Source organism: Lissotriton helveticus, chromosome 11 (genome assembly GCF_964261635.1).
Source record: "Lissotriton helveticus chromosome 11, aLisHel1.1, whole genome shotgun sequence".
In the NCBI taxonomy this organism is placed as follows: domain Eukaryota; kingdom Metazoa; phylum Chordata; class Amphibia; order Caudata; family Salamandridae; genus Lissotriton; species Lissotriton helveticus.
The window spans coordinates 887,493,868-887,509,087 of NC_136072.1; the positions used below are offsets into that span (position 1 = coordinate 887,493,868).

General features: G+C 42.9%; 1 protein-coding gene across 2 annotated transcripts in view; it reads left to right on the top strand.

Annotated features, from left to right (window-relative positions):
• KSR2 (kinase suppressor of ras 2) overlaps positions 1-15,220 on the top strand; it is a 1,667,828-nt gene that overhangs the window by 966,989 nt on the left and 685,619 nt on the right. For both annotated transcript variants that reach the window (XM_078667119.1, XM_078667120.1), the window contains 2 exons: positions 2,392-2,560; positions 6,395-6,481. In XM_078667119.1, coding sequence (XP_078523245.1) covers positions 2,392-2,560; positions 6,395-6,481 — 256 coding nt within the window. The remainder of the gene's footprint in view (positions 1-2,391; positions 2,561-6,394; positions 6,482-15,220) is intronic.

Consider the following 15,220-nt stretch of genomic DNA (forward strand, 5'->3'; position numbering starts at 1 on the left):
AGGCCCTGATGTTGAAGCACCAGCTGCTGGTGGTGTCACGGCAGGCGTTGTTGGTGCGGCAGGGGCTGCAGGCACCCTGGTAGTGGAACTGGCTGCGGGAGTAGTTGCTGCGCCAGACGCAGGAGGCACACTGGTGGTGGACCTGGCTGCGGGAGTAGTTGCTGGGCCAGACGCAGGAGGCACACTGGTGGTGGACCTGGCTGCGGAAGTAGTTGCTGGGCCAGACGCAGGAGGCACACTGGTGGTGGACCTGGCTGCGGGAGTAGTTGCTGCGCCAGACGCAGGAGGCACACTGGTGGTGGACCTGGCTGCGGGAGTAGTTGCTGGGGCAGGGGCTGGTGGCTGTGTATGTGGCGGCACCTCCTCCTCATCCTGTGCCTCCTCATCTATTTGCAGCCTCTCGCTGTCGCTGCTGTCTGCACCACCTGTGAGGGGAAGTGGACGTTCATTAGTTGCATGTCTCTGTCACACGTGCAGTTGCTACATGCATGCTGGGTGACATTTCCTGACTGGCTATGGCTTTGCGTACTTTGGAACCTGTCTGGCTGCATTGTGGTACATCTACATTGTGGCCACACTACATGTCCCACAAAGCTTCAGAGCATTACCTGATGTGGAACGATGGTATGACTATGGAACAATATGGGAGGCTCATTGGTCATGGACATTCATAGGGGACAGGGTCGCAGTCGCATGCCACTTACCTTGGTTGTCTTGGGTGGGGCGGGATGAGTCCAGATGAGTCACTCCGATGACCGCCTCTGTCTCCAGGGTGTTCTCTACTTGGTCCTCCATGGGGGTGTTTGGAGGGACTGTAGGTCCTCCCCCTCCAGTGCCCGATGACTCTCCAAGGCGCTCAGCCACCCTCTCTTTGGCACGACCTCGGAGGTCGTACCAGCGTTTTTTGAGTTCATCCAGTGACCTATCAGCCACACCCACGGAGTTCACCGTGGACGCTATACCCTGCCAGATCCTGCATTTTTCCTGTTCCGCCACCCTCCTAGAGTCCTTCCCAAACAGTTTTGAGTGGTTGGCCACCACCCCTTCTATTAAATGCTCCAGCTCCTGCTCGGAGAATTTTAACTTTCTCTTCCGCCCTGTGGTGTTGCTGGGCCCAGGAACTGCATCCTCAGACATTGCTGCACTGTACTTTCTGAGTTGTATCCAAACAGAATTGCAGGAGCTCTCCCAGTTGCTGACTCGAGGTCTGCCTCACTGTGGTGAATGGGGGTGGGCCCTGGATGCTTCCTGGTTGTGATGTCATCGCTGTGCTCGACATGCGACTTCCCGTTTTCCCGATCTCGCGCTATTTGCTGTCCCGCTATTGACGAACTCGCTATTAGAGAATTCGCAATTCCGACACGGATGTAGCCGGTAATAGCGTATTTTATGCGATTTTCGATAATCGCAACCGGTATTAGCGGCCGCGTGCGATTCGCTTTACTTTCTCTAAATTAATCATGAATACCGTTTTGCGTGTCCTTGATAGCGAGTCGCTATTAATCGCTATTAGGGCCTCGCAAAACGTCCCGTTGATGAATCAGGCTGTCTGTCTTTCAATTGAGCGAGGTACAAAAAAAGTGCCTACTTCAAAATACAGCCAGTCATGAAATAGGGAAGATAGAGCCACCAGCAAGAGCTAGGTGATTCTAAGGGCACAAGATATCTGTTTTGAGACTCAAAGTGGTATAAGAATACTTAACTGAGAAGACATTCACCGGAAGGGAAAAGGTGGAAGCTGACGAAGAAACAGCCCGCTGCAGGGACACCAACCCAATTGTTCGTGAAGAATGCATGTAAGAAAAGGGATCTGGCACAGCTTTCCAGGCATACTTCTGGGAATGTTTGTGAATAGCAAAAAGCATTAAAGACATTTCAAACAGAGATATGCTGTAATGTTCTGATACATTGTTTTCATGAATCTGGCTCACTGTTAGTAGTCTGATGACCAATGCTTGAAGTTCCTAAGTCACCTTGAACACTGTGCCTTCAGTGTCTGACAGAGCAGTTTCATCATTATCTCAAGTGATGCATTTGCATTGCAATTATATTTATTTGAACATTATACATAGTGTATTTGCGTTGCATCGCAGGCTTACAATATCGAACAGACTATGATCAAGAGTTCATTTATAAGAAATTTCAGTCGTGACAATGAATGGTGTACCTGTAGCACGTATTTAACTATGTTGATTTGCAGAACTGTGTATCTGTGGAAAGTTAACAATATAATTTGATTTGATTGTATGTTATTTTAGGCATATGACTATTTGTGCATACTATACTACAGCTATAGGTGCACAAATAAAGAAATGCCTTAGATAGCTATGTTTTTGTTACCCCTGCATTTCTCTCATTTTCTTTTCTCCTCCTGTGTTCCTGGTCTCACAGGATCATATTCCAGTGCCCTACCAGCCAGATTCCAGCAGTAATCCCTCATCTACAACCTCGTCAACGCCATCTTCACCAGCCCCTCCGTTACCACCGAGCGCTACACCTCCATCCCCGCTTCACCCTTCGCCACAGTGCCCACGGCAGCAGAAACCATTTAACCTACCAGGTACCGTTCCTCTTGAATATACATAAAGTGGTTTTGCTCCCGAAGCGGTGTAGATTTCAATGCGCATATTGCTTCTCCTAGTGATGTAAGAAAATGATATGCCATTTTACTTAGGTTCCATTAAGTGCAAATTGTGTCACTCGTTGGTTGAGCTATGATCAACAGACAAGAAGAGATGGGGAGTGCAAAAAGTAGACATTTATTTTTTAGCACAAAAGTAGTGGCTTCATTCTAGAACAAAAATGAATGACTTAGAATATAACAAAAGGTCAAAGACTGCAATCAAAAAATATTGTAATGTTGTCAAGGACGTTGGGGGTAACATGCAACATTCTGTATTTATCTTGCCATTTCTACTGCGCTTCAAAAACAGAGGTCAAATGTCAGGCTATGCCCTCTGAAAACCACTGCTTATTCTTTTTTTACATGGGATTGGTTTTTACAAACTCCTCTCACTTTACAGTCAGATAAAGAAACATAAAGTGAACTATGTGACAATCTTTTTTGTAAAATACCTGTAAATGAACTGTACACATTCAGTAGTAAGGAAAGCAAAAACTGAAGCACATTTGTTGTGTAATTCTGGAATGCGAGGGAAACAAAAATTGAAAATAGGATGAAAACAAATCCAGACACTTTACCTGGTGGTGCACAATAATAAATATTTACTGAAACCGAATTTCCACTCATTTTCATTTGTTCTCAATATAGTTGTGCTCAATATAGTTGTATCACCACTAAGATTGTATGTCTGTGTAAATTTAGCATCCATTACAATGGAAAATGTACTGCCTGTGAAGGATAGTGGGCTATCACATAATACTTTAGTTTGAATAAAAAATCACCCGCCTCATGACCATTAATGCTAGGTAGGGTGCGATCTTTTTTCAATGAGGAACCAGTTCCTTAGATACATTGAAACTTTGTATTTTGTGAATCACAAGCTTTGTTGCCACAAAATCTATTACTCCATAGGGCAACAAAATGGCAAAGGAGTTTTGGTGTTTGTCCAAAAGGAAAAGTATATTGATTTGACAAATTAGAATTGTTACGTGATTTCTGTAATGAAAGAAGTTTAAAAGACACATACGCTAGAAAAGATGGAAAGGAACAGCACAAGACAGGGAAAGAAGAGATGTAATGAAAATATCAGTGTCTACTGGTCAATTTTGAATGTGGTTACACGTCAATAAAAGCCAGCTTTGTACAGTGAAATGAATGAGCCAGAAGTCGGCCAACGTGGGATCTGGATGCATTAAAATCAAGAGAACAGCAATGACAATATAGGACAAATGATGTTGTGGAACACATTTTCGGATCAAAAGGGGCTCTCTTATAATATTCATGGTGTGTGAGTGAGCCCAATTCCTCATGACAATATTGAAACAATGTTAACAGAGCAGAATAATTTTCAGCGCAAAGTCCCTTGTGACTTTTCTGCAGCTCTGAATATATTTTGAGTTAAATATTTCCTTAAATACATTTCTGTACATCCCATAATTGTGTCCCCAATTATCTGAGATTTTGAGAACTGGGGGGTCGATTACAATGGCGGGCGGACTTGAGTCCTCCCGCCACCTTAGCGGGATCTGGACCGCCCACCTGTAATGCGGCGGTCCCGCACCTCTAATTACGATGTGACCGCCACCGCTGCGGTCGCATCCAGCAATTTAACATTGCGGCAGGTGCTGCTGTGCCTGCCACCGTGTGCATGGAAATTGCTACCCCCCCAGTGCACAACTGGCTCCCCCCACTACAGAGGGGACCCGTTACCGGCCCGCCGAAGCCAGCCTCCGCCAGCCTTTCCATGACGAATCCCCCGCCATCCTAATGTAGCAGGGGGAAATGGGAGCCGGATGGTGGAGGGACCGCGGTTGCGGTCCCACTGCCATCGTAATGAGCCCCAGATTTCGTTATCAAATTCAAGCATATCATTCTGGCTAAATAAACTCAGTTCCTCAAATGGAATATCAATATTTTATTTTTTAAATGTTTGATGTCCAAACGTCGTCATGTCATTAGGAACTTAAGGCACAGCTATATCTGTGCACAGGCTACACCTCAATGTCGACGAACAATCACTGCATGCCAGAGATGTCCATCAGATGTAAGGGATTACAACCGCCATTATGTGATTCTGATTACATGCCATAGCTAGCATTATGTGTAGAATGGCCACCACAATGCCAAGGAGTCCTCACTTTGCCAGTGATGCCACTATTATGCTAAGAATACTGGTATTTTGACAAAGTTGGCCACCGTTATGCCATGGACTCTGTTATGCCACAAACTGGCACCACACTATTAAGGATGCTTAGAATATGCCAGGGATGACAAACATCATGCCGGGCATATCTAATATTATGCAGTGAACTCAACACAATATACCAGTGATGGCAACAGTATAAATAAAAAAAATGTAAATCCAGTATTTGTTTAGCGCACAAATCTCCCCCGAAGGGGTATCTCAGCGCTGGGGGCCGTTGGGAAGAGTAAGCGAGCTATTGCCCAGAGTCGCATGGTGTTGGGCAGACCCCTGCCGCCAGAGCCTGGGATCGAACCGTGGTCCCCAGCGTCTAGCGACAGTCACCCTGACCGCGGCGCCACACCTCTTCCCTGGCCACCATCCATTATGCCATTAATTAGATATTAATGCCCACAGTCTGCCCAGGGTGGCTGCTCTTATGCCATGTGCTCCCTAATAGTCACTGGGTGTGATCGTCTAAGGCGCATGGGGAAGGGATCCAGGAAAACAGTCAAAACAAAACAAATGCCATGGGTGCCATTCATTATTCTAAGAAAACCTAGGATAGGCCAGTGAATATGTCAAGGGCATCACTATACCACGAATGGGCAGGGATGACAGATATGCTAGTTATAGCTCCCATTCTACAAACGAGAACTCCATAATGCCTTAATTGCCACTATATGCCAATTGTCGCCACCAGAATGCAAAGACTGCCTTCGGTAAAAACCATGGTGTCAGAGATGGCCCCTGGATGCGGGAGACAAGCCCTAATGATAGCAGACGGGTAAGCCAAGGGATATGGTTTGCCAGTGAGGGAATAGAAAATGGACACCACTCCAGGTGTGCCCGACCATACTGATATACACACATACACACACAAACAGATGTGTGTATGCTCACACACACTCACACACATATACACAGACCCATAATTTCACAGATGAAGGAGCACACACAGACGTGTATGCAAAACTATTTTCTAATTAGTTGTTTTCTATGCAGACTTTGCTTCCTCCCCACTCTTGACCCATAAGCAAGCGAAGCATCACCTGGCATTCCTTAACCGTGGGTGATGAACCGCACACTCACACACATACACACACACGCTGAATGACAGTATAGGGTGCTGGGTTTGCTAAATGCCAATCCTCTTGCAGCAGAATTGTACTGTGATTTGTTGTGGTCAGTCCTGCACTGTTAGTTACACTGTATGTTTGAATGTAAGATACTGTCATGATTGGCTGAAACATTTGGCGGAGGTGTGCAATGCTCTGAGAGAACAATATAGTTCGCGGTTTCTGCAGTGTGCAGAAGACTGTATCTTTCAACTCCAGACCCTCAAGTGAAGGCTGGAGGAATAGGGCAAATGGGTTTGATGGAGAGGACACAGACACATAATTCAGAAGATGTAGCATGTTGGTGAGACGTGCGAGGGAAGACACTACAAACTGTTTGGAATCTTGCACTATGATTTGGGACAAAAAAAGAATCAATAAATAGAAGAATTTCAGTGGCCAGAATGTCGATTTCTATTATTATAAATACCGATGTTTTTTAAGACTGCGTGATCTTTTCTGTTTCTGCAGGGTCAAACAGCACTTCACATTCCTGTGCCTCTCCTCTCTTGCAAGCGTCTCATTACTACAAATATAAGCAACAGTTCATATTCCCAGGTAAGCATTGTGGCTTTATTGCTGAACATTCCTTGTAATAAATCATGGATCACAGCAGGCTCTAACCATTGATGTTCTGGTAAAGAAAAAACTGCCTTTTCACCCGCAACACATGGAAATACTTTTCGGGTTAGAATATGGAATCTGTGCACGTTGATTTTGAGTAACAGGCTCCTTAATAAAGATTTGACTACACCATTATGCATATAATCTCGGAGACTGCAGATGGTTCTGTTGGCTTTATTCTTTATCTCGGATGGGAATCTTTTTGTTTTGATTTGCGAAAGTCGTCATATCCGTCACACCACTCACTCTACTGTCTTCCCTCATCCTTTGTTCTTGTCTTATTCAAGGCCGTCTCCCTTTTCACGTCTCTAGTCCGAATCTTTTCTGTTCTTTATTTCTGCCTATCTTTTTATGTGTATGTCGTTCTACTTTCTTTTTATAGTTTTCCTCTTTCTATTATTCCTTAGTTCTCTATTTTTATATCTCACCCTCACTTTTTTCTGTTGGCTCTGTTTATTTTGTCTTTTTATTTTCCCCTTTTTTCATTTTCCCATTCTTTCTTTGTCATATTCTTTCTTTATTTTGCTTCTTCAACATTTTTTGGGGATACTAATCCTAGTATACTATGCTTTTCCTGGATTTCACAAAACATGTCCAAAAACTGTGCAAGTCAGTCAAGGAGTTCAATGGAAAACTTAAAGCCATGGATCTCCAATAGATGTTAATATACCCTGCCAGGCTGACAGTGATCTTCCAGAATCTCACTTTCTTTTTTGAGAATACTCAGGAGGCATGAAAGTGGGTGGAGGAAAGGCCAAGGGTTAGGTGGTCCAGCATGCCTATAGGGGAATGGTCGCTGTGGAGGAAAGAAATAAACCAATACGCAAAAGAGCAGTGAAGAGACAGAACCAGGTCAAAACATCAAGCCACAGAAAGAACGTCGGCATAGGAGTCGGAGGAAACCATAGAAAAGAGAAGAGATGACTCTTAAGACAGACTGGACTTAGGCCAGGATGCACACATTCATGTGGTGGAAAACACATCTGGCTTATGCCATGGAGAGCAGCATAACAAACTAAATTAACACTAGAGGCTTGGGGGGAGGTTCTCCTCCCACACACCCTCTATTTGAGCTGAAGTGAAGGTAGAGAGAAAGGTTCCTTACCTCACACTCATTGCCCCCTCTCCCAAATTATATAGGATGGTAGTCAGAGGGGCTACCGTGCAGGAGGAACTAGTTAGCCCTCTCTGGACACCTTCTTGGTCATACCATATTTTGTACATTGCTTAATAGTTCTTGGAATGTCTTTGTGTTATCAAGGGATTTGGTGAGTAAACAGCAGTGGGATCTGAAGGAAGAGGTATTCTTAGCTTCTTATCCTTGACATACCTAGCTCAGCTTTAGACCTGAGTCAATAGATGCTTTAGTTTTTCGAAGTATGGTAGAAGGCGCTCTCAGTTAACACAGTATAAACCCTGGGGTGAGAAGGTACGGGGAGGAATCCTTCCTTCCTAGCATCTTATGGCAGGCGACTCCTTTGATGTGTGACCTATGACCTCAGTGAGATTAATGTCTTTAAACATTAATGGACTCTTTATGGTTGTATGTCGGAATAACGAGTTCCTCTATCCCGCATACCTTAAGAACGCGGTCTCTATTATGACTGTGTGTTAAGCAAGAATTGCCTTACCACGAAGGCCTTTACCACAACTTTTTGTGGTAAAGGCATGCATGGTAAATGGCTAATCATGGCTAAGGTTACAATCCCCCTCCACCTAAGCCCTAAATACAACCCACCTTCCCCATATCCCTAAAAATGACCCCCATCTCCCTCTCTGAATCCTAAAAACAACCCCTTTAAAAATACTCTGAAGCATTTTCACGAACTCTCCTCCACCCCTAAAAACTACCCTAAACCCCTCCACCCCCTAAAAACTCCCCCACACCCTCTCTACCCCTGAAAACTACCTCAATCCCCCAACCCCTAAAAACTACCCCTGACTTACCCTTATCCGCCTCCACCCTTGAAAATCACCCGGAACCCTGCCCCTAAAAACTACCCCAAACCCCCCACCCCTAAAAAACGACCTCAAACCCCCCACCCCTAAAAACTACCCCAATCCCCCAACTCCTAAACAACTACCCAGAACCCCCACACCTGAAAACTTCACAGGACTCCTATTCCCCTGAAAACTACACTAAAACCCCAATTACCTGTCTGTGTCCGCTTTCTAACGCTCCTCTCTCCCTGCCGATTCCGAACACTAGACCGACTTTGCCTTAACCATGCACATGTGCTGTTAAAGCAAAGTCATTGTTTGGGTAAGTCGTTGTTCAGCTTGCAGGCTTCTGGAAGTCATGGCTCTGGCCTTGTTGTTCCGTATGTTTTCCCTCCTTATTAAGGTCAAATGTGGTGCAGTGTTAACTATCTCTAAACAGTAGGTGGCACGCTTGATGGGCACTATTTGTCCATATCTTAAAAGATATGGCTTCAATCCAACAACTCACTCGGATTTGGGATGTGTTCACGAGGGGTAGCAACACTGATAAGCAGTGCTTAATTTGTAAAAATAAAAGTACTAGGGCCCTCTTCAGGAGGCCACTTCTGCTTGCACCATGCATTGCCCTTGCCAGCACTGCAAACTGCAAAGCTATACGAAAGGCTTTGGTGGAAGTTATTAGTCTTTTTTGATTCATACTAAATTAAACAACTGTTGTTATGCTTTTCTCTAAATGATGCAAACATGGCCACCATGTGGCAGACTGCCATAAGTGCAAGTGTTAACAATTAAGTGTGTCCAAGGATCTTTTGAGTTAAACTGAATCTATCCTATTGAGAAAACTGCGTGGTCTCATAATCTCAGAGGGCGATTTTTATGGGTTGATCAGCTTTACATGTGATCGATCTGGCCCACTCCTTACGACAACCCTCAAACCACCTTAAATGTGGATTTAACAAGATTTATGGGACTGTGTGATATGTGGCACCAATTTCATTCACCTGAGGGGGGGCTTCATATTTTTCTTTAGGGCACAAAGGCCATTCTGTAGTATAGATTACTTTAGAGAAAACAATAAGAGAGTGAGGGTGTTTCACATAAATGTGAGGTGGGAACTCCTAGTCCCCAGTAGAGATTATGACAAAAACAATTGGAGGAGTGCCCCCTAAGGGCGAGACAGAGAAAGTCTCTGCGCCTGAAGCTTAAGGCTTACTCAAGCACTTGTGCCCAACCTTAACATAGGACATATCATGTCCTTTTAGAAGACCCCTCACTCACCAACCAGACCTATTCACTACAAGAATTTATTCCTGAGTGACTGGACACCTTAGTAAAAAGAACTGTAGCACCTTTGTCTAATTAAGTAGACTTCGGTGTTAAAGACGTGTAGTGTTAATAAAATAGCGACGTGTGCTATGTGATTAAAATAAAAGTCTTAGGTCTTTTACTAAGGTGTCCAGTCACTCAGGAATAAATTCTTGTTGTGAGTAGGTCTGGTCCCTTTTTAAATCACTTACCCCTTTTTATCACTGCACATATAAAAAGAGAAAAAATACCTGCTCCACTGTAATCAGGTGTCGCAGCACAGCCTGTTGGCACTCGACCTTCGGGGTGGGACCCCGATGATGAAGCATGTCACCAACTAGGTTGGTGAGTGAGGGGTCTTCTAAAAGGACATGCTATGTCCTATGTTAAGGTTGGGCACAAGTGCTTGAGTAAGCCTTAAGCTTCAGGCGCAGAGACTTTCTCTGTCTCGCCCTTAGGGGGCACTCCTCCAATAGTTTTTATCGTATAGATTACTTTGCCATACCGACCTGCAATGTACCAGGTCAGGTCATATCTGTGTATGCCAGAGTTCTCTACGATTATCCACCTATTGAGCTGCAGTTCTGGGCCAAACCACCAAACTCTCCTTACAGAAGGAAGGTGAGCTACTGATGGCTCAGAAACAGAGAGGTGAGGGATTCACCAGTGCAAGAGATGACACAATACTTTGAAATAAATAAGTCTATAGTGGACTCACCAGCAGTATTGTGGGAAGCCTACAATGCTGTAATCGGAGGAAAGTTTTATTTTGCATAAAAACAATGCTCTCTTGATAGGTTAGATGACAATGTTCTCCAGATGGAATAGACCATAATTTATATACTTATATACTTGCACATGTGAAACAACATCATAAATAAGCCAGACATAATATGGCTTATATAATGAAATTGGCTTCTCAGAGCAGAATGTAGGATCAAGGAGAAAAAACTGTGAAAACAGATGCATTGGGTTGCATGCAGAGAACAGGGGCCATGACACATACACAATATTGGAGTTGGTGAGGTGAACCTTCACTCATGACCCAATGAAATAGCCCCCATTTTCGCCCAGCAATATAGGGTGTTATAACAGCAGACTAGTCTGCACTGACCATATTCAGAGAGAACTTACTGTCTGTACACATGCCCAGACTTTCTGAAACTGACATGATGCAGCTAGACGATCTTATATATGTAAAGGAAATCCCGGAAGCCATCCACCAGTTATGGAATGTCAAATCCCTGGAACCAAAGGTTTCCAGTAGAATTCTTTAATTGCCTCATCACTACTCTTTCACAACCAGTCTTGGATTTCTTTGATTGGAATAGAGCACTGGGGAGCCTTCCTTTAGAACTTCAATAGGTGCTCATTTTGTGAGGACTTTTAAGCCGGATCGACCTCCGGACATCCCATGCTTATATCGCCCAATATCACCAATTGAAATGAAATCCAAAATCCTGGCCAAAATATTAGTGTGGAGGCTAGCAATAGTAATAACTAACTTGATCCATCCTGATCAGTGTGTCTTCATGCCACACAGAATGGCAAGGCATAATCTCTTTCAAACATTTAATACCCTTGCTATGTATCACCAGTTAAGCGGACCTCTGGCCTTATTATGTATAGATATAGAGAAGGCTATTTGAGCTGCTGAAGCAAGTGGGTCTAGGTCCACACTATGTAGCCATACAGGACTGAGGGCCTAGGTCACGGTTGGAAACTTTTTGTTAGTTGTGATTGTGTTGGAGAGAGGGGTGAGACAAGGATGCTCCCTCTTCCTTTTACTGTTTTCCATTACAGTTTTAGCCCTGGCAGGCAGAATTCAGCAGTCTGTACAGGTTACTAACTTTAAATGGTCTAAAAATGTTTGAGTACTACGTTGTGCTGATGACCAACTCGTTTATCTAAAGAACCTAACATCCTCTTGTCTGGTGGTAAAATAGCATTTGGAAGACTTTGGGCTAAGAGTTAACTGGGCAAAAAAACCTATGAACACGTTCCCAAGCAGAAGGTTATGGGACTTAGGTTGATAAAAGGCGGATCCAGGTTAATTACTGTAGCATTAGATAGTTAAGGGTTCGGCTTACAGGGGTGAAAGAGAAAGCCTGAGCTGACAACATAATTCCCTTGCTTGATAGTATCCGTAGAGACAAGCAGACCTGGATGTCTCTCCCCTGACAATGACTAGGAAAATCACCATGTTAAAATGGTTACTCACCCTAAAATGAATATGCCTTTCAAATGTATCACTTTGCTCCACTTCAAAGCAATCTCAATGCCCTAACATCAGTCCTAACATACTTCTTATGGAACAAAAACCATCAACTGATTTTATTTGCCAAATGCTGCAATTCAACATATGGCAGAGGCTTAGTGATCATTGATCCTGTGTCTTACTACTATGCTGCTGACCTAATGGCGGCAAACGAGTGGATTAATTCTGCAAGTGTGGGATCTACTGAAGATTCAACATATGATCTGGATTTAAAGGCCTTTGGGAAGAAGCCTGTGATCCATTCCCCAAATTAGGTGAAATCTCCCCTTGGGAGTTCTTCCTGTAACAAGAGTGGTCGGTGAGATAGGGAGAGCCTCAAATATATTGGTTGGGTAGACAGGCCTGCAGAACAGATCTCGTCATGGATAGAAACTAGCTTTCCAGAGACGGCTACTCTAGAGGTCTTTGGCTACCTTGGAGGGCTTCAAGGCCTCGGATCATCTTGGAATATTCACTCTGGTTGATGTGACTAATGGTGTTGTGATGACGTCCTATTTAGAAATCAGAGAAGAACAAAGCTTATTACAAACTAGGTTCTATGAATACCACCAACTCAGACACACCCCTGCGCCCTATATATCTAACCTTGAGAAGGTCCCGGAGTTTAGTTTAAAGTGATCTAAACAGGGGATGTACAACTCTCTAATGGCAGGAAAGTGTCCCACATATTCAAAATGCTAGTGATGAATACATCTGCCAACTTTAACAAGCTTAGGGAAATATGGAAGGAAAATGTTGGTTCTCAAGATGATGAGGAATTGATATTTGTCATTATGGCTCCAAGTGGGGCATCAATCTTAAATGAGTTTCACTTCATAGCATTTAAATACCTCCATAGAAACTCCTAAAACACCTTGGCATTAACAGAGGGGACTGGGGCTTGATCGTCTAAGAGGTCAGGTGGCAGCAATAGATTTTCTACAAACTGTATGGGCCTGTCTGGATCTAGAGCTCTTATGGTCAGGGATCTTCCATACACCTCAAAATTTAAAGAAAAGACAGATAGACTGAATTCCAAAATTGGCCATGCGGAACGTTCTTAGAGGACACCATCTTCACAAACTCTGAGAAGACATTCTTGAGACTAATTTTGATGTTGGGGAAAAGGGATATTTGTCCGAAACTGGAGGACCAGACACCCCCTATTGTCATGTTGTGGAACGTGGCATGGACAGATGCATATCTTTAAGATCCCTGTACATGAAGCTTAGGGTTGTCACTAAAAACATAAAAGAATTTGGAGTGGAAATTAAGCGCACCACACTGACACCATGACCACTTGACCCCTGCTTAATTATACACACACTTCAAAGCAATCTGAATGGGTTGCTTCTCATGTATACATAGTGGGTATGTCTATTTCATATTTAAATCGTACCATAAATGGAAAATGGAAACTGTGTGCCTCCTCAGAAACCAGTCAAATGCTAAACAGGTAGGTCCCTGTGGTGTTATGTTGTGCGTTGTTCTGTAAAACACTCAATGAAGAAACTCATTAAAAAAAATAGCAAGACTATCACACTATAGCCTATAAAAAACAGAATTGCATTTTCAATCAATCTCAAGAACCTTACAGATTTTTAGGTAGGCAATGTAAGAATTTAGTCATTAACAATATCACACAATGACCAAGGAATAAGATAAAAAATATTGTCAATGAAGCCCTGGCATCTTACAGCATTTTAAGTATGTTAACACAAAATTCTATGATGTTAGGTGCTCATGAAATATTCTCCATTAATAACTTTGCCTCATTCTTCAACTTTTAAATTCATATAAGAAATGATTATAATATTCACCTTTGCTTGTAACTGATTCCGCTGAATGAACTTCTTGTGATTGCAGGTTTTTACAGTTTCATTGCATCTTATACAGACACTTTCTATTAATTTTTTTTTTGTCAAATCTGTTTATTGGCATTTATGTTATTTAGGCATTACAGCTAGTGCAGCATTTCAAACATTACATTTTTTGGTGATGCTAAATTTGCAGTGCATGTACAGAATTAAATGCCACTTAGCGTTACAACGTTACGCATGAACAAAACAAAAAGAGCAGGGTAGGCGCCTAAGCACATCCATTTCGTAAGGGAACTTGAGCACCCCAGTCCTGTGTACAGAAGTGATTTTTATAAAAGAACTGTAAAAGGTCTGTTGTAACAAAGCAGAACCAGCAAACTGCAGCCTATTCGCAAATATACAGCACATTCCGATTCCTCCCGTCCTGTCTCCCCCCATTGACCCCCCCCCACCCTCCTTCCAAGCATGCATGTCTCCAACCTCTGCAGACACTTTCTATTCATGCAGGCATTTAATGAATTAGTGCTTCTTTACAGACCATTCTCCATTTCATACACTTTTTTTCACATGCTATTATCATCTATCCTTTTCAATGTTATTTTGCTATTCTTCCTTCACTTTGTCCCTGGGTATATACTATTTCATGCATTTCATGTACTGTCATTTATCTTAAATTGTTAATTGTATATCACTCCTGTTTTCATTTTTCTCTCATCCACTTCCATTTTTTTAATTCTCTCCCAACTTTCCCCCCGCTGTTCACTCTTCCATGTTTTATGTCCATTGCTCATGGAAGGCCAACTATTTTTAAGCTGATACACCACATATCTCCACTCAACTTTATCCTTCCTTAGCCCCTTTCACTCTCAGTACCACTCTTGTTTTTAAGGAAACAAAAACAAATCTCAACTATGGGACCCATTGACATCTGCTGTCTTAATGACCGATGTGACCCTGAATGAGCTCCTTTAAACAGTGCTTAATTTGAGCAGGTGTTTGCACTAGATCTAATTTTAGAGCACAATGTTTTAATTGGATTGTTTGCATTCATAATTCATCTGAATGTGAAATGGCCAGGTAGTTGTACGGTTTGCCTGAAAGAACCAGTGCTTCTTCAAAAGCATTGGCAATTTTCAGTTCAAGAGTGGCATTAATAATTTAGAAAAATGAAAGTATCCCTATCATCCTCAAGTAAGCTTCTTGCACATTGGCTATTATAATCTTCATGCATACTTTTGAACTCATTATTTTGTAAATAAAAGAGAATTGCCAATATTCTTGATTTGTTTTGCACATTTTAGTCAATTATTGTAATTTGGACATTTAATAATTTCTAATGCGTTTTGCGGA